The sequence below is a fragment of the Musca autumnalis genome, unplaced genomic scaffold, assembly GCF_047663935.1.
Source record: "Musca autumnalis isolate F117 unplaced genomic scaffold, ASM4766393v1 scaffold_5, whole genome shotgun sequence".
NCBI classification, from domain to species: domain Eukaryota; kingdom Metazoa; phylum Arthropoda; class Insecta; order Diptera; family Muscidae; genus Musca; species Musca autumnalis.
Window position 1 is genome coordinate 17912152 of NW_027412088.1, and position 16303 is coordinate 17928454.

Sequence of the window (16303 nt, forward strand, 5' to 3'; positions counted from 1 at the left end):
AAGAAATCCATAGGCAAAATCTGGGGTCTCAAAGTACATGGTAATAGACTGGCTGTTTAGGAGGGTGGTCTGTGTCATCTTAACCTTTGGATTTCTTGTCTGGTGGCATGCCCTAAGTAATAATTCGAACCTTTCGAAAGTTAGCTACTGTGCATCGATTCTCATTACTGGAGCATTACAAAGCACTCCTCGGGTGTATGATGTATTGAATATTCAACCGCTGGATATTCAGGTTACGTATCAGGCATCCAGAAGTGCTTTGAGTTTTGAGGCTCAAAAAAACTAAACGAAGTGAGGAAATCCGACTACATTTCCGGATAGGAATGATACATTTTCACGATGGGGTTGAAGATGGAAGAAGGAACGGGAAGAAGGATGCTCATACAAACTTAGAGACAACTGCAGTGTTTTTCAGGTTGAAGTTTTTGCTGTGTTGGAAGCTTTTGAGCTGTAAGTGGGGATGGCAGTTTTTCTAGGTTCAAAACTGCAGATCTGGTAGGGTTGTTAAATTTTGGTACATACCAGGGCACTGCAATGTTGAGGAAAATGAGAAAATGAATTATCTGTCTTCTTCCTCGACAAATCTCGATCTGGATGTAAAGTTTAAAAATCAAGCTGGTCGAGTCAGTGATCTGAATTTGTGTAGGGGTCATTACAGCCGCACTAAACTTTCTAGTAGAGGAGACGGGATTAGCAAATGAACGTGATGAGCTTCGTCATGCCAACCCTAGTGACCCCAGAGTCAGGGAGCTGACACTGAAAGTTAACAGGTTGGTCGGTGAACATAAGAGGAATAAGTGGTTAAATCATCTGAAGAGTTGCGACATTGGAGCGGGAATAAGTGAATTGTGGGCAACGGTTAAGTCACTCTCGAACTCTGGAAAAAAGATAGAACTTCAGTCGCGTTTGGCGACGTTACACTGATCCGAAGCGGTGTGCAAGTTATTTTAATCGACAGTTTGTCGAGCACCCCTGCAGTGGCAGGGCGAAGAGAAAAGTACTTCGTCACATTAGATTTCTTCCTGCCGAGGATGAACCACCATAATTTACTATGGATGATGTTGCAAATTTCATCTGGAAACCTAAATCATCCAAACCGTTGGGCCCTGATAGAATCTCCATGGTAATGCTGGAACAGATGGACGTGCCGGAAGTGGATTATCTCACTAAAATTTCCAACCCACGCTAGCCACACACATCGTTACCGAAGCCAGGAAAATGGGCAGGGTGGCACCGCTAGTGAAGCCAGGCAAGAATGTCAGCAAAGGTGAATCGTACAGACCGATGTCGCTTTTGTCGCCCATAGCAAAGACAGAAATAGCTATCCAGATGCCGATCATCAGCATGAATTCCGTAAGTAGTACCACACGACAACATCGCTGCACGCCATCTCCACACATATTAGTTGAGGACTCAACCAGAGCATGCCGTCTGACAGAATAGTGACGGTGACGCTTGCCTTTGATACTGTCAAGTACTGCATACTGTTTGAGGACATCGAGCAGACAACCCTCTTGCCACGTTTGAAACGATGTATAATCAATTATATGTGTGGACAACAGTGATACGTAGAATTCAGGAGAAAGAAGTCCAAGCCCCTTAAAGTGAAACAGTGAGTTGCTCAAGGTGGGGTGATATCTCCGGAACGGTTTAACATCTACCTCTCATGTATTCGGCCCCCATCCAGACGGCATTGAGATCGTAAAGCATATCGGCGATTGTATTATTTTGGCTTCAGGTACCTTCCTTGATGTCATTTGTGAAAGACTGAACCGCTATTTGACCGATCTTATCAACTTTTTCCACGCGAAGAATATCTAAATATCCGCCACTAAATCTGCGGCCAATCTGTTCACCACATGGACAGCACAGGTGAGAACAGAGTTGAATGTCATGTTCGATGGTAGCAGAATTCCGACCACAACCTACCCCAAAATTCTAGGAATCACATTCAATAGCATGTTCGAGTCGTCCGCGCATGCCATAGCTATATGCAAAAAGCTGAAGTGCAGGAACAAGGTCTTTAAGTCGCTAGCCAGCGGTGAGAACTGCAACAGGGTGCCACGATTCTTCCAGTACAACAACACAATGGCATGCTTTCCATGCAATACTTGCTCAGGTGTTACCGTAAGGACAACCCAATCACCATATGGCGGATAGGACTTCCCATATTGGTGTCTGTTCCTAATTCAAGGTCAAAAACCCCGGCCAAAAGTCTGGCCAACCACAAGGATTGTTAATTTTAAAATTGTAATTGGATAATCATTTTTCTGTGCTTATTTTTTAAATACATAATACAACTAAGAATATGTAATATGGGGCTACACCAAATCACTGACATATACCAAAGAGTTTTAGTATCCAAACTTCTTCATAAAGGACTCGAAATATTAAATTACGTTAATTTAAGTTTGGAAGAAGTTTTCGAAAAAGTTTTTTTAGTATGTGCCGACAGGGTTTTGGAGCTTTTGGACCATTATCTCAGGAAGTATTGACTTACTCCGGAAAACAATTGTACCGTTATAAATAAGGCCGCTAGAACAACCTACTGAAAATGTAATCTAAACGATAAGAGAGCGCTCTTAAAGTCTACTTTTCGGAATTTTGTGTGGGAGTGGACCGATATAGTCGATATTCCAATCTGATACATGACTGGATGAAATAATACGATGTGCGGATATTGCGGATTTGCCATTTTGGTTGGCGCCGTCAGGGTCTCTTGGAGCTTTTAGGCCAATATCTAAGGAAGTATGAACTTCCGCAAGAAAAAAATTGTACCATCATAAAGAGAGCGACAAGGCCAACCTATTGAACAAAATTCAAAACCATCCGAGATGAGCTCTTAAACTTGACTTTATCCGAATTTGGAAAATATTTCCTTTACCGAAAGTTTGCAATTTTTTTTTTTAAATCGTAAGTTTCCTTTTAATAGCCGTCCTTCGACCGGGTATTTGAGACTTCCTCCTATGTACAGGAGCCAATCTTGGGAAAGGGAACAACATTTTCTTTTAAATTAAAATTTTTCTCTAAGTATCCGGCCATTAAACAAGGGAATTTTCGGAACTTCAGAGTCCCATATCTCGGGAAGTATACATTTCCCCAACAAAAATTATACAGCGTTGGAACCACTATCTATGGTAATTATTTCATATTTCTCCGAATACTGTCGGGAAAGGAAAGATATGCCCCGAATTTTGTGTGGGACGTTCCCGAAGGAGTGGACCGATATAGTCCATCGTCGAACTTAAACTAATTTTGGACAAAATATTACGATACCCAAAATTTGCTCGAACGTTTGATCCGTTCGAGAGTTTTCGTGCGCACTAGGCAGACGGACGGACATGGCTAAATCGACTCCAAATTGTCTGAAACGAATTTCATCCAAACATACTTGGGGTCTAAAACCAATTTCGATGAGGCACATTTTGCCCGTATGAATGTGTCTATACCCGCGTTAGCATAAATGCTGAGGGTATAAAAATCTAGTCAGAAACATTGTAAGCAATCTTTTGGGAGGTATGGACTTGCACAAAAGAAAAATTTCATCGTTCTAAGCAAAACCTTAAAGGCCACCATCTTTTAAATAACACTGCTCTTGTACATATCTCAACTAGATCCAAGTACAGACCATAGGCTGCATTTCTTTCCAAATACGTACAAACGAACAAATTTCTTTACTTACAACACATTCCAACAATTTCCAAAACGTCGCCTCCATCATGGACATTAATGGAAATGGAAAGGTAATCATCAACGTTTTTGATTTCATGGGTCTTGGTGTACTCTCCAATGTGTAAAGCTTTCTCCAAATCACCCTGAAATAATAATGAAATATTTTGCAAAATTGAATTTGACTTTTAAATTACAAAACCTACCTTTTCCGTGATATCAACACACGCTTGCCAGCCATCTTTTGTTTCATATAAAATACAGTCAAATGCAGTTTTTATATCAGGGTAATATTTTTCATATGCATTGAGCATTTCTAAGGTATTGTCTAAATCTTCTTTAATTAGTTTTTTATCCCAGGATAATTTGGAAGTATCTGTGAATAAACAGGTAGTGTATTTTAGAAGGACGGCTAATTAGGATTTTTAGTAACGGGATGACTTACCTGGATTTTGTGCTTCAAATTCATTGATTTTCCTAGAAATTTCAGCAATGGCAGTTTTATGTGGACCATCCCACTCCTTAAGTTTACGGGCATTGGTGAGATTTTCACGCACCTTGGATGGGCAAAGATCGTAAAAGCGTTTCAAGCCTAAACGAAATTCACCATTTGGCGAAGTATTATTGGCAATCATATCGGCAGTTAACTGTGGAAAGTAAGAAAAGATGTGTTATTTAAAGTGATAAGCAATAAACAAAATTAAACAACACAAAGTATTCAATAAAAATCCATTATATGACATGTCACGTACATGCACAACGTTTACATTGCAGGAAACACTTTAAAAATATTCCCGTTTGGGTTACTGGGGTTGGCTGTCTAATTAGAATGTCAAATTGGACAATTGCAATTTTAATCTAACAAAGAAAACTGTTGAATTATTTTACTATAAATGTTAATTTTGAATATTTTGTGATATCAGCATATACATTTGTTCAAACTTCGTTTAAACAATTTCTAAATGTGCTAATTTGTATTATGCTTTAACCCTCTTAATGTAAACTAACATATAAGTATAGCTTGATGTCATTTTATATTAAATAATGCGTTACTGAATTGTACTAATTTCACGTCTCCTCTTTGCTCTATGCTTTTATCATTGATTCACCAGTACTCTTCTCTTTGAATAAAATCACTTCTCTTGCACTAACCGGCTGGTAAGCATCTCTTCTCGTCTCTAACGTTTTTATATTTAATAAATTGAATTACGCTTTATAACGTTTATTGAAAAAAACTAATTCTTGTGTTTTACTTCTCTCCTCATTTTACCGCAAATTATTCCTCATTGGCTATGAGGAATAATTAATATCGAAATACAGTCCACTTTGCTCGTTGATGTTCCTGTTGGATTACTTCTGTGGCTCTACCAACAAGACGTCAACTTTAATCATGGTCCTTCGAGCCGGATTTCTCTCAAACAGGTTCGAAGTGGTAGAACGAATTCAAAGTATTAAAAATATGAAAGAAAAGCAATCGAGCCCGTCTCATAATTACTCTGACACGCCAGATTATTGCTACGAAAAAAATACTTTAAAATGCTCGTACTGTCATGAGAATCATCAAATTAGAGCTTGTGCTGAGTTCCGTAGATTAACTACTCAACAAAGAATTGATTTCGTTACGAAAAGTAACATATGTGGTAACTGCTTATCCCCATCCCACATTAAAATTAATTGCAAATCTACAAAGACTTGTTTAATATGCAACAAAACCCACCATACTCTTTTGCACATCAACAGCTTTTACTCTGAAACACCAAACAATAGTATGCCCAATTCTATAAAATATGATGCAAATAAAAACAGACAATCATACTCGTCTCAAATTGAAAGCTCTACCATACCCGTCTCGTCTCAAATAGAAAGCTATGCCATACCCGTCTCGTCTCAAATTCAAGCAAATTTTTCCACCGCAAGCAATACAACTCTTCTGAGAACAGCTTTAGTTCAAGTTCAAAACTATGGCCGATTGCACACTGTACGAGCATTAATTGATTCTGGATCTCAAAAAACATTCATTACTCAAACTTGTGCAAATCGATTAAAGCTCCCAATTAAAAATACTGATTGCTTTGAAATTACTGGCGTTGGTGGTCAAAAACAAGTCTCTAAAAGCGAATGTCAGATATCAATAGTTGCTAAGAAGCACGAAATAAAATTATCTGTTTCAGCCATCGTACTGCCTCAAGTCACCAAACCTCTTCCCGCAGTCTCTATTAAAATCTCTGATCACAAATCTCTTAAAAATATTGATTTGGCAGACCCACGCTTTTATGAATCCTCTGAAATAGATATCATCCTTGGAGCAGACGTCGAAAGATTCATAAATCTGGATGGCATTAAGAAAAATGTATTTGGCAATACATCAGCGTATAACACCATATTTGGCTGGGTACTTAGTGGCCCAATTTTTGCAGAAAATTCACTCGCCTCTACCGCAAACTTCATTGCATCCAATTTTGTTTCAATTGGCCAAAATAAAAAACGTAAAAGCTCATCTCAAAAAACATCTAAATCTACAAAAAAATATGTAGGTATTAAGTCTGGATACCAATTTTGAGATACTTTTAATACATCTGTAATATAATCCATACAAACACTTTTGATTCTTGTCCAAAAACCGTATCAGTTCGTTGGTGGGGAAGGACTAACCTATTGATTAGTTTCTTAAATGATTCTCTTCTCAAAATATATATGTAGTTAATTCCACTAACTCACATTTTTCTTTGAGTGTTGATATTTTTCAATGCTTATGCTCATACACCTACTCACTTACCAAAAATGTAAAGCCTCGAAATAGCTTAACATAGCATAGTGCTAGGGTGCTCCACTAGTAGTCAAGAGGACGTAGGTTCGAGCCCTACTCCGAGCAAGATTTTATTTAACTCAAAAAACTTTAAAAATTGATCATCTCAAGTAAACATTAGGAAATTATGAGTAAAAGAAATTTATAGAATTCACAAAAATTATAAAACTAAATATAAATACACTTAGCTTCACTTAGCCAAAATCTCAACCTACACCAACGGCTTAGCGTAGCTTAATGCTAGCGTAGTTGATTACCAGTCCAGAGGTGCTGGGTTCGAGCCCTGGTAGGAGTGAATTTTTGTTTGTTTAAAAAACTTAAAAAAATTATCCAGAACATCCAAAAATACCAACAAGGGAGATTACAAATAAAAACAAGTAGTAAAAATTAAGAAATGAAGAAATAAAATAAACTTAAGGAAAATAGTTTCTAAAAATAGAACATACAAAGTTTCGTATCAAAATAGAAATTAAAATAACTAAGGAGGAATCGAAGAAATCGATTATTTTTAATTAAATAGGTGTTTATCTAATTAAAACACATCTTATACAGTCAGTATCAATCTCTTCTCAAGTAGATACTTAGCTCAGTGGGAGTGCTCCAGTCTTCCATCAATAAGAAAGGGGGTTCAATCCTGGAGGTGATCGATTTTCCCAATTGACTTTTTCTTAAGTAAATAAATTCTTTCGAATTTAAAACAACTCAAATCCATTTCTAAAAATAAAAAACAAAGCCAGCCCACATGAATTACAACACGTGTCCTACATCTAAAAATAGTTTGCAAAATGTAAGCCGCACGTCTCATCATAATTAACCCAGTAGCCCAGAGGAAGCATGTCAGACTATTGTGCTGGAGGTCCCAAGTTCGAGCCCGACTCTGGGAAAATCTTAAACCAAAAAAAAAAACATTTTTTAACAAATAAAATGTCAAAATTCATTCTACATTCCTCAAAATACCAAATAAAATACTCATCTCATGTATTTTCTCTTCTTTATAGGTTCGCAGCATGCGCTAATATCTTTTCTTTTATAGGTCGACCGAAGTTAATCAGCTCTTTTCCATATAACCCAGCACACCACTCACAAGAAGACCTGAAATCTAAATGTTCCTGCGGTCTCAAAATCTAGAATGACCTGGCACCCATCATCTATTGTCCATTCTGGCCAAGACGCGGGAGCATGTTCAAACTTCGTTTAAACAATTTCTAAATGTGCTAATTTGTATTATGCTTTAACCCTCTTAATGTAAACTAACATATAAGTATAGCTTGATGTCATTTTATATTAAATAATGCGTTACTGAATTGTACTAATTTCACGTCTCCTCTTTGCTCTATGCTTTTATCATTGATTCACCAGTACTCTTCTCTTTGAATAAAATCACTTCTCTTGCACTAACCGGCTGGTAAGCATCTCTTCTCGTCTCTAACGTTTTTATATTTAATAAATTGAATTACGCTTTATAACGTTTATTGAAAAAAACTAATTCTTGTGTTTTACTTCTCTCCTCATTTTACCGCAAATTATTCCTCATTGGCTATGAGGAATAATTAATATCGAAATACAGTCCACTTTGCTCGTTGATGTTCCTGTTGGATTACTTCTGTGGCTCTACCAACAAGACGTCAACTTTAATCAACATTTGAAAATATATTCTTCATATCTGGTCACCTCATTTTGCAAAACTTGCAAAATAAACAGAATTTTTGTTGCTGTAAGTGCATTTTTCCCAAATAAATGATGATGGCAAGTGCCGCCTCATAAAACAACAACGACAAAAACAACACACACTCACCTTCAGTTGTCTGCCTGAAAGACCGGTAATGAAACCCTTGTCATCAGGAGTTACTTTCTTGGTGACATTTACATCACCACAGCCTGTGCAGTCGAAACGTTCAATGACCTTTACGGTTTTGCCATCACACAAAGTCTGGAAAAGAACATACAAATATCACATGATGAAGATATGTGTTGTCAGGATATCAATGTATTAGTTGTAAAATAAATATTCTAACCTCCAGACCGGTGGCACGGGGATCAACGCCGGAATCGAATATGGCAATTGTAACATCGCGTCCATCATATTCTGGATATTTTTGCAAGAAATTAAGAACATTCGTCTCGGCCTTCGGCACCAAAGCTGCCGTAGGGAATGGAGTTTCCACTACTCCACTATCGATGCTTAATTTGGTCATTGTTTTCGCTGAGTTTATTGGGAGTTCTTCTAAAGTGAAGGCCGGAATTTGCTTTTCCTCTGGTATCGTAGATCGATGACGTTTCCACAAATAGTCTACACGTTGTATTCTTCCTGTTGTTTGTTGTTTTTGTAAAGAAAATTGAATTCTTTCGGTTAAATTTTTACTTTGTTTTTGGACAAAAGAAATAAAGAACAATTTTTGTGCACAAAAACAACTGTCATTGAATGAAATGCGAATTGTTGTTTTTGTTTTGCCTGTCAGACATACGAAAGCTGAATTTTGTGAAAACGTCAATAAAATAAGTGGTGCACAATCAAGTCGATTTTTTTACAAAAATCACAAATTAGAGCTCTGTTCCAGAACTAAAAAGTTTTTACAATTTTTACCACTTTTACACATTTTGCGTTGCCGTACACAAAATTTATATGAAAATCGTTTACGACTTTTACAACTTTTACTGTCTTCTATCTCCCTTATTGTTTAATGTATATTCAGAGAAAATATTCCAAGAAACTCTAGAAGGAGAAAACGTCGGAATAAAAATTCATGGGAAAATAATTAATAACATAAGGTATGCGGACGATGCCACGTTACTAGCTGGAAGTATATCCGGTCTCCAGAAACTTGTGGAGAAACTTGCACGTGTAAGTGAGAAATATGGCCTTAAAATAAACATGAAGAAGACGAAATATATGGTCATAAGCAGAAAAAATCCCCATGCAGATGTGACCTTAAAAGTTCAAGGTACAGAAATTGAAAGAGTGCGATCTTTTAAATATCTAGGGATACTAATAAACGACCAATGGGATCCCTCGAAAGAGATTAAAAGTCGTATAGAGATGGCGCGAGATGCTTTTTGTAAATACAACAAACTTATGAAAAGCCATGACATAAACGTAACAACGAAAGTACGTTTTATAAAATGCTATATTTGGTCGGTGCTGCTATATGGAACAGAAGTTTGGACGCTCAAATCCTCTGATGAAAGAAAATTGGAAGCCTTCGAAATGTGGATTTACCGGCGAGTACTGAAAATACCATGGACTGCGAAAATTTCTAATGACGAAGTACTAAGAAGGATGAATGTAAGCCGGCAGTTAATAACAACAATAAAAAGTCGCAAAATAGCATATCTTGGACACGTATTAAGGAACAATAAATACAACATTTTACAAGCAATTTTAAAAGGAAAAATTGATGGAAGGCGTGCTAGAGGAAGAAAAGAAACATCTTGGCTCAAAAACATCATGGACTGGACAGGTTATACCGACGAAACTGATCTGCTGAATGCTGCAAGACACAGAGAGCTGACAACCACTATACTATAACATAAATATAATGCGATAAATATTAAAAAACAAAATGAATTGTACGATCACTTATATCCGGATAACGGATGAGTAAATAAAGAAGAAGAACTTTTACCACTTTATAAAGTACGGGAACAGGCCATAAGTCTGTTTTGCATCAACATTTGTTCACAAATTTTGACGTTTGGTCTGGTAAATGGTCCGATTATTGTTATCGATGTAACACCTTCTTATTCCACCATGCAAATTTGTACAAACTTTTAAGCGGGGTCCACAAGTTCAGTTTTTACTGTCGATATTTTGTGGTTGCCTGATGATTGACAAAAGTGAACGGCCACACTGGCAAGCAACCGATTATTTGAGCAAAACTGATCGCGTGTACCCACTTAAAGGAACAGTAGTGGGATTCTCTAGGGCATTTTTTTTTTTATTAAAAAGCAAAATTATGAATGAAAAGTTCAAATAAAAGTTGACATCACTGTTGCTATTGGTAGAACTTTGCGACTACTTCTTATTGGTCGTAAAACTTACCGCAATTATAAGCATTTCAATTTTAAAGATTTTTGTCGATAACCAAAAATTGCGTTAAGCGCAAAAATGATCGGCCACACTGGCAAGCAACCGATTTTTTGAGCAAAGCTGACAGTCAAAACTGATCGTGTGTAGTAGAGCTGGCAAACCATCGATATTCCCAACATTAGATATTTTCGATATAATGTTTTAAAATATCGATTGCTATCGATATTATTGTTAAGTTGTCATCGCTATTAATTTGTAGAGGAAAATGGCGGAAATGTCAATGATTTTCTTGAAATTATGCAAAAGTAGTTCACACAAATTTAAAGGAAAATAAACAACTGCTTATAAAAATAAAAATATTAAAAAAAATGCATTTTACTTTTCCGAAAAATGTGTACGTGTAACTACGGATTTACTTTCTCACACCCAAAACCGAAAAGCAGCGAAATTTCTATTTATTTCAATAAAGTTTAGGTTGCGGATTTTTGTTCCGATAATATAGATAGGCAAAACTATCTATCGATATTTAATTTTTAAAAAACAATCGATTTTATCGATAGTGCCATCCATCTTTTGCCAGCTCTAGTGCGTACCCCACACTAGGAACTTTCCATAACATCAATGGCACCGGTTCATTAATATGGCAACACTACAAAAAGAGCGTAAATGACATTTCAAATTCTCTCAATGTGGCATTTTTGTTCCAAAACAGCTGTGCGACGTTTTTCTCATTTGGCAGCAATTTTTGTCTAAGGAGCATTTCGGTTTTGTTTCCACAGCAAAAAATCAACTAAAAAATGTGGTTCGAAGTCTTACCATCGGCTGTCATCATCACTGTGGCCTTGTCCGTGCCCACATACGCCATGTATGGTCTGCAAAAGCTGGTCCTTGGCAATGTAAGTTGACGCGGAGACAATAACTTCACATCGCCAGCAATTTCCAGTTGTTTTGACCAATTCTTATATAATCGGAAATTATATTGAACAGTAGTTTTTGATTTTCTCAACATAATTATTCGATTGATGGCTGGAAAATTTGTTAACACACCGCGCACACAAACTACAATTTACACAAATTCTAATAATAATATTTTGCTTTTTGTTCCAGGCCTACCGCCGCAACTTGGATGACCGTTTTGATCGTGTTATGTATTTGCGCGACAGACGACTAACCGACAATCCCTACAATATGAATGTGAGTATTTGTTGGTGGTGGGGGGGCCTTTTAGAGCTTTGATCGATTGTGGTGTTGTTGTTGTTCTTGAGTTTTTGTTGTAACGCACGGTGTAATAACAATGCCATGTTGTAAATTTTGAGATTAGACTGTGAAAATGCGGGAATAGAGTAGTGCTATGTAGGCTGCCAATGTAAAGTGAGAAGTAGATATTGGGGTACCTAGGAAAAGTAATGGGCATGTTTTAAAGGGAGTAGGAATTAATATGAATCTTTGTGATTGTTCCGCGGCTTAACTCTAGTAAAACTATCCGATTTTTTGAAATTGTTTGCAATGGTAGGTATTGTTGCGCTGATCACGGGAATGTATAATTTTCTTGGGGGACGGACCCGAATACACGGTTATTTGACCCGAAAGTTCGGGTACCCGCTAGACCCGGTTCTACTGAACCCATGACTGTGAACACAATAACCCAGACTTGTGACCACTTGTTGGATAGATATTTTCATAAGTCCCAATTTACATTAGGCGAGTTTACTTGCGGCAATTGTCAGTTTGTGGGTGAGAGAGGGTGTTGAGAGGCAAACGGTTACCATATACCTCACCTCTCTCTACAGCAAACTGACAATTGCCGCAAGTAAACTCGCCTAATGTAAATTGGGACTAAGCTTTCCAATGATACCCATTTGTAAGAATCGGTTCAGTAGAACCGGGTACACGGACTTTCGGGTCAAATAACCGTGTCCGTCCCTCAAGAAAATTTTACATTCCCGTAATCAGCGTAAAAATACCTAACTCTTGAACATTTTTCAAATAAATCGGAGAGTTTTTACTAAACTAGAGTTGTTCCTTTTCGCTGTTGAACCAATAGTTTCCAACTGCTTTATCAGCTGTATATAACAGCACGGTATTGTTCAGTTGGCTGGTTATAGCTTTAGATTTATTTAGAAATTATGAAAACAAAGAAAAACAAATGTTCCCATAACATCTTCCGAAGGGACAAGGCGACTTCTCATAGACCCAAATTACTTAGTATTTAGTGACTATCTTTTCCAATAATGTTGTTGTTGTAACAGCGTTTATTTTATTTTATGTTTGTGAGTTCATTTCTGCTTCTGGTTAATCTGATGCCGCAAACGTTACGATCTCAATGTCGTGTGGAGGGGCGGAATACAGGAGAGGTAGAGGTTAAACACTTCCGGAGATATAACCCCGCCTTGGGTAGCTCCCTGTTTCACTCTACGGATCTTGGACTTCTTGTTCCTGCATTCCACGTACGAAATCGTCCATATGTATAATTGATTATCCAATCAAACTGCTAGCTCTGGTTGAATCCTCGACTAATATCTGTGGAGATGGCGTGCAGCTGTGTTGCCGTGCTGTGCTGCTTACGGAGCCCATGCAGATGATCGGCAACTGGATAGCTATTTCTAACGCTGGGGAAGACTAGAGCTTCAACTGTCTTTGCTACGGGCGACAAAAGCTAACATTTGCTGGCATCCTTGCATGGCTTCTGTAGCGGGACCACCCTAATCATTTTCCAAACTTCGGAAACGATGTGGGTGGCTGGCGACAGGATGAGAACTTTAGTGAGATACTCGACTCCAGGCAAAAACAGCTGTTTCAGCATTACCATGGAGATACCTTCGATGCTTTAGCTCTCGTGATGAAATTCGCAACATCATCATTGTATATTGTGGTGGTTCATCCCTGTCACTGCCGGGGTGCTCGACAAACTGTCGATTAAAATAACTTGCACACCGCTTCGCTTCAGTGTAACATCGCCAAACGCGACTGAGGTCCTATCTTTTTTCCAGAGTTGGAGAGTGACTTAACCGTCGCCCCCAATTCACTTATTCCCGCTCCAATGTTGCAACTCTTCAGACCAACCTGTTAACTTCCAGTGTCAGCTCCCTGACTCTGGGGTCACTAGGGTTGGCAAGACGAAGCTCATCACGCTCATTTGCTAATCTCGTCTCCTCTGCTAGGAAGTTTAGTGCAGCTGCAGCAGTGATGATGTCTCGGAACGTGCTTTCTGCTACCCGAACATCAGAAGGGTTGGGCCGATCTCTCAAGCGGTGATTCGTGAACTCTCTGAAACTCGACCAATTAGCTTTCCCATGATTGACGAAAGTGCGGCACTCAGAGGTGATGAAATCGGGCGGTCTGCTGATGGAGACAATTGTGAGGAGATTGTCTGGTCCAACAGAAATGACGGGTTGCCAGGTGGCGGCGATATTTGTCAGATCAGGTGACACTGGCGAACTGTGACACCCTCCGCTATTTCTGGTAGGGGCATACTCATTGACCGTACAGCTATTATCGGCGGGATGTATACGTTAAACAACTCTACCTCGGTAGTGCCACTTCTGACTGCTACCCCAATACATTCCATGAACGGGTCATTTGGATCAGGCTCAAGCGAAATGGGTCTGTATGGAACAGACTGGGCAATAGCTTCCTTATATAGATTCTTCCTCAGTACGTTGTAACCATCTTAACGGTGTATTCTCCAGTTGTTGTGTAGGAGAGAGAAGAGAAAATAAAAAAACGGTGCATGTGAAGAGGTGTCTCGTGATGTGTGGTGTCTGCTTGTTGAGTTGGTTTCCTGCACCTCCGCAACCATGATATACTTCCGGCTCATGAAGTCCATTATTTCCTCGATCTTACCTCAGAGTCCATTGCACTTAAACCACAAAAAGAATGCATTTTCAGGGATTGGAACAGAAACGGCTGGTGTTAAATGCTGTGTATGCGTCTGCTGTTGGGGGAGTCATGTAATCTGACGACGACCAATTGATATCCTGAACTTCACTTCACACATTGCCGATTTGGTCCAAAATTTGGCTTTCGTAATATTTTGTCCAAACTTAGTTTAAGTTCGAAGATGGGTTATATCGGTCCACTCCTTCCGGTACCTCCTCCACAAAAGTTCGAAAATGTTCGGAAAATTTGTGCGTACGATAACTTTTGAAGGGAGTAACCGATTTGGTCCATACTTTGCAAATCGTGAAGCGTCTACCAGACCAGGTTCCAATATGGACTCAATCGTTCCACTCCTTCGGGTACCTCCCACACATAATTTCGGATAAGTTCAGTTTAGGGCCTGCTCTCGAATCGCTTTGATTTTTGTTGTAACAACTTGTATTCACTGCCCCCATACGACGGTACAAGTTTCATCAGGCGCATGTCCATACTTCCTGAGAAAATAACCTGAAAGTAGCAAAAAAATCCCTTTGGCACCGTGTGTAATAGGTGGAGCCCAAGATAACTCTCGAACGGATCTATCGATTCGGTCCAAAATTTGGTCTTCGTAATATTTTGTCCAAACTTAGTTTAGGTTCGAAGATAAGTAATATCGGTCCACTCCTTCCGGTACCTTCCCCACAAAAGTTCAAAAATGTTTGGAAAACTTGTGCGCACGATAACTCTGCAAGAGAGTATCCGATTTGATCCGCACTTTGAACATCGTAATATATCTACCAGGTATAGGTCAGGTTCGAATATGGACTATATTTCTCCACTCCGTCGGGTACCTCCCACACACATTTTTGGATAAATTCACTTTAAGACCTGCTCTCAGATCACTTGGATTTTTGTTGAAGCAACTTGCATTCGCTGCCTCAATTACAACAGTAAAAGTTTTTCCATACTTCTTGAGAAAAAAGCCCGAATGTTGCAAAAACCCCCTATGGCACCATATGTAGTGACTGGAGAGCTCGAACCGAATACTGCGTTCGTCCACACTTTGGATATCGTAATATTTCTTCGAATATTAGATGAAATTCGAAGGTGGGAAGAGTGGTCCTTTCGATATCTTCCCCACAAAAGTTCGAAAATATTCGCTACAATGGTATTCTAAATATTGTTGAAACTCAGTTTAAAAAAAGCCCTCAAATTTTTGCGCTTTAATCCTATCCATATTGTTTTGAAAACCCCCCTAAATACGTAAGTTTTTTTTTTTTTTTTTTTTTTGAAAAAAAAGTATTTCAATCCACACAGGCTGAGTGTATATCTCTGTCGGTAATGTCGACTGATACTTTTTTAATTGTTCATATGTAATTTAAATTATTTCAATTTTAATTCTGGAATTACATTTGTAATAACATTTCATTTGTAATTCGGGAATACTATTTGAATTCCTAATTATTCCATTTGTAATTCCAATTATTCCATTTCAAATTTGAATTATTCCGATTGTAAGTCGAATTATTTCATTTGTAACTCGAATTATTCCATTTGTAGTTCGAATTATTCTATTTGAAATTCCAATTATTCCATTTGTAATTCGTATTATTCCATGTTTAATTCGAATTATTTCATTTGTAATTTGAATCACTTTATCTGTAATTCGAAAAAAAACAGGTATAAAATCAATACAAACCTTTGTATTTTATATTTCCTCATTATTATAAATCCATAATCTTCTTTATAATCCACTAACACCCACTTCTTAATCTCCCTCTTTTTTCTATTTTACAGGGCTTGGAACAAATTCCAGATCAATAAACTAGCTCTAAGCTTAACGAAATCATAGTTTAATCTGCCAAGCATAATCTATGTGTATGTAAAATTTAAAATGAATTAAATAAAAAATCCATTGAAAAACAACAAAAATTGCATTAAGC

General features: G+C 37.9%; 2 protein-coding genes across 3 annotated transcripts in view; one reads left to right on the top strand and one right to left on the bottom strand.

Moving 5' to 3' along the window:
* The window catches only part of TppII (Tripeptidyl-peptidase II), a 342814-nt gene extending 333883 nt beyond the window's left edge, over positions 1-8931 (bottom strand). For both annotated transcript variants that reach the window (XM_073991187.1, XM_073991188.1), the window contains exons 1-5: positions 8491-8931; positions 8271-8405; positions 4115-4316; positions 3876-4045; positions 3683-3815 (exon numbers count right to left, since the gene is read on the bottom strand). In XM_073991187.1, coding sequence (XP_073847288.1) covers positions 3683-3815; positions 3876-4045; positions 4115-4316; positions 8271-8405; positions 8491-8670 — 820 coding nt within the window. In that variant the 5' untranslated portion in view covers positions 8671-8931. The remainder of the gene's footprint in view (positions 1-3682; positions 3816-3875; positions 4046-4114; positions 4317-8270; positions 8406-8490) is intronic.
* Positions 8932-11192: 2261 nt separating this feature from the next.
* Positions 11193-16292, top strand: ND-MWFE (NADH dehydrogenase (ubiquinone) MWFE subunit). Its single transcript, XM_073991193.1, has 3 exons — positions 11193-11398; positions 11610-11696; positions 16158-16292. Exons 1-3 carry the CDS (start codon positions 11300-11302, stop codon positions 16182-16184), a joined length of 213 nt encoding a protein of 70 aa, XP_073847294.1. The 5' UTR covers positions 11193-11299; the 3' UTR covers positions 16185-16292.
* The last annotated feature ends 11 nt before the right edge of the window (positions 16293-16303 follow it).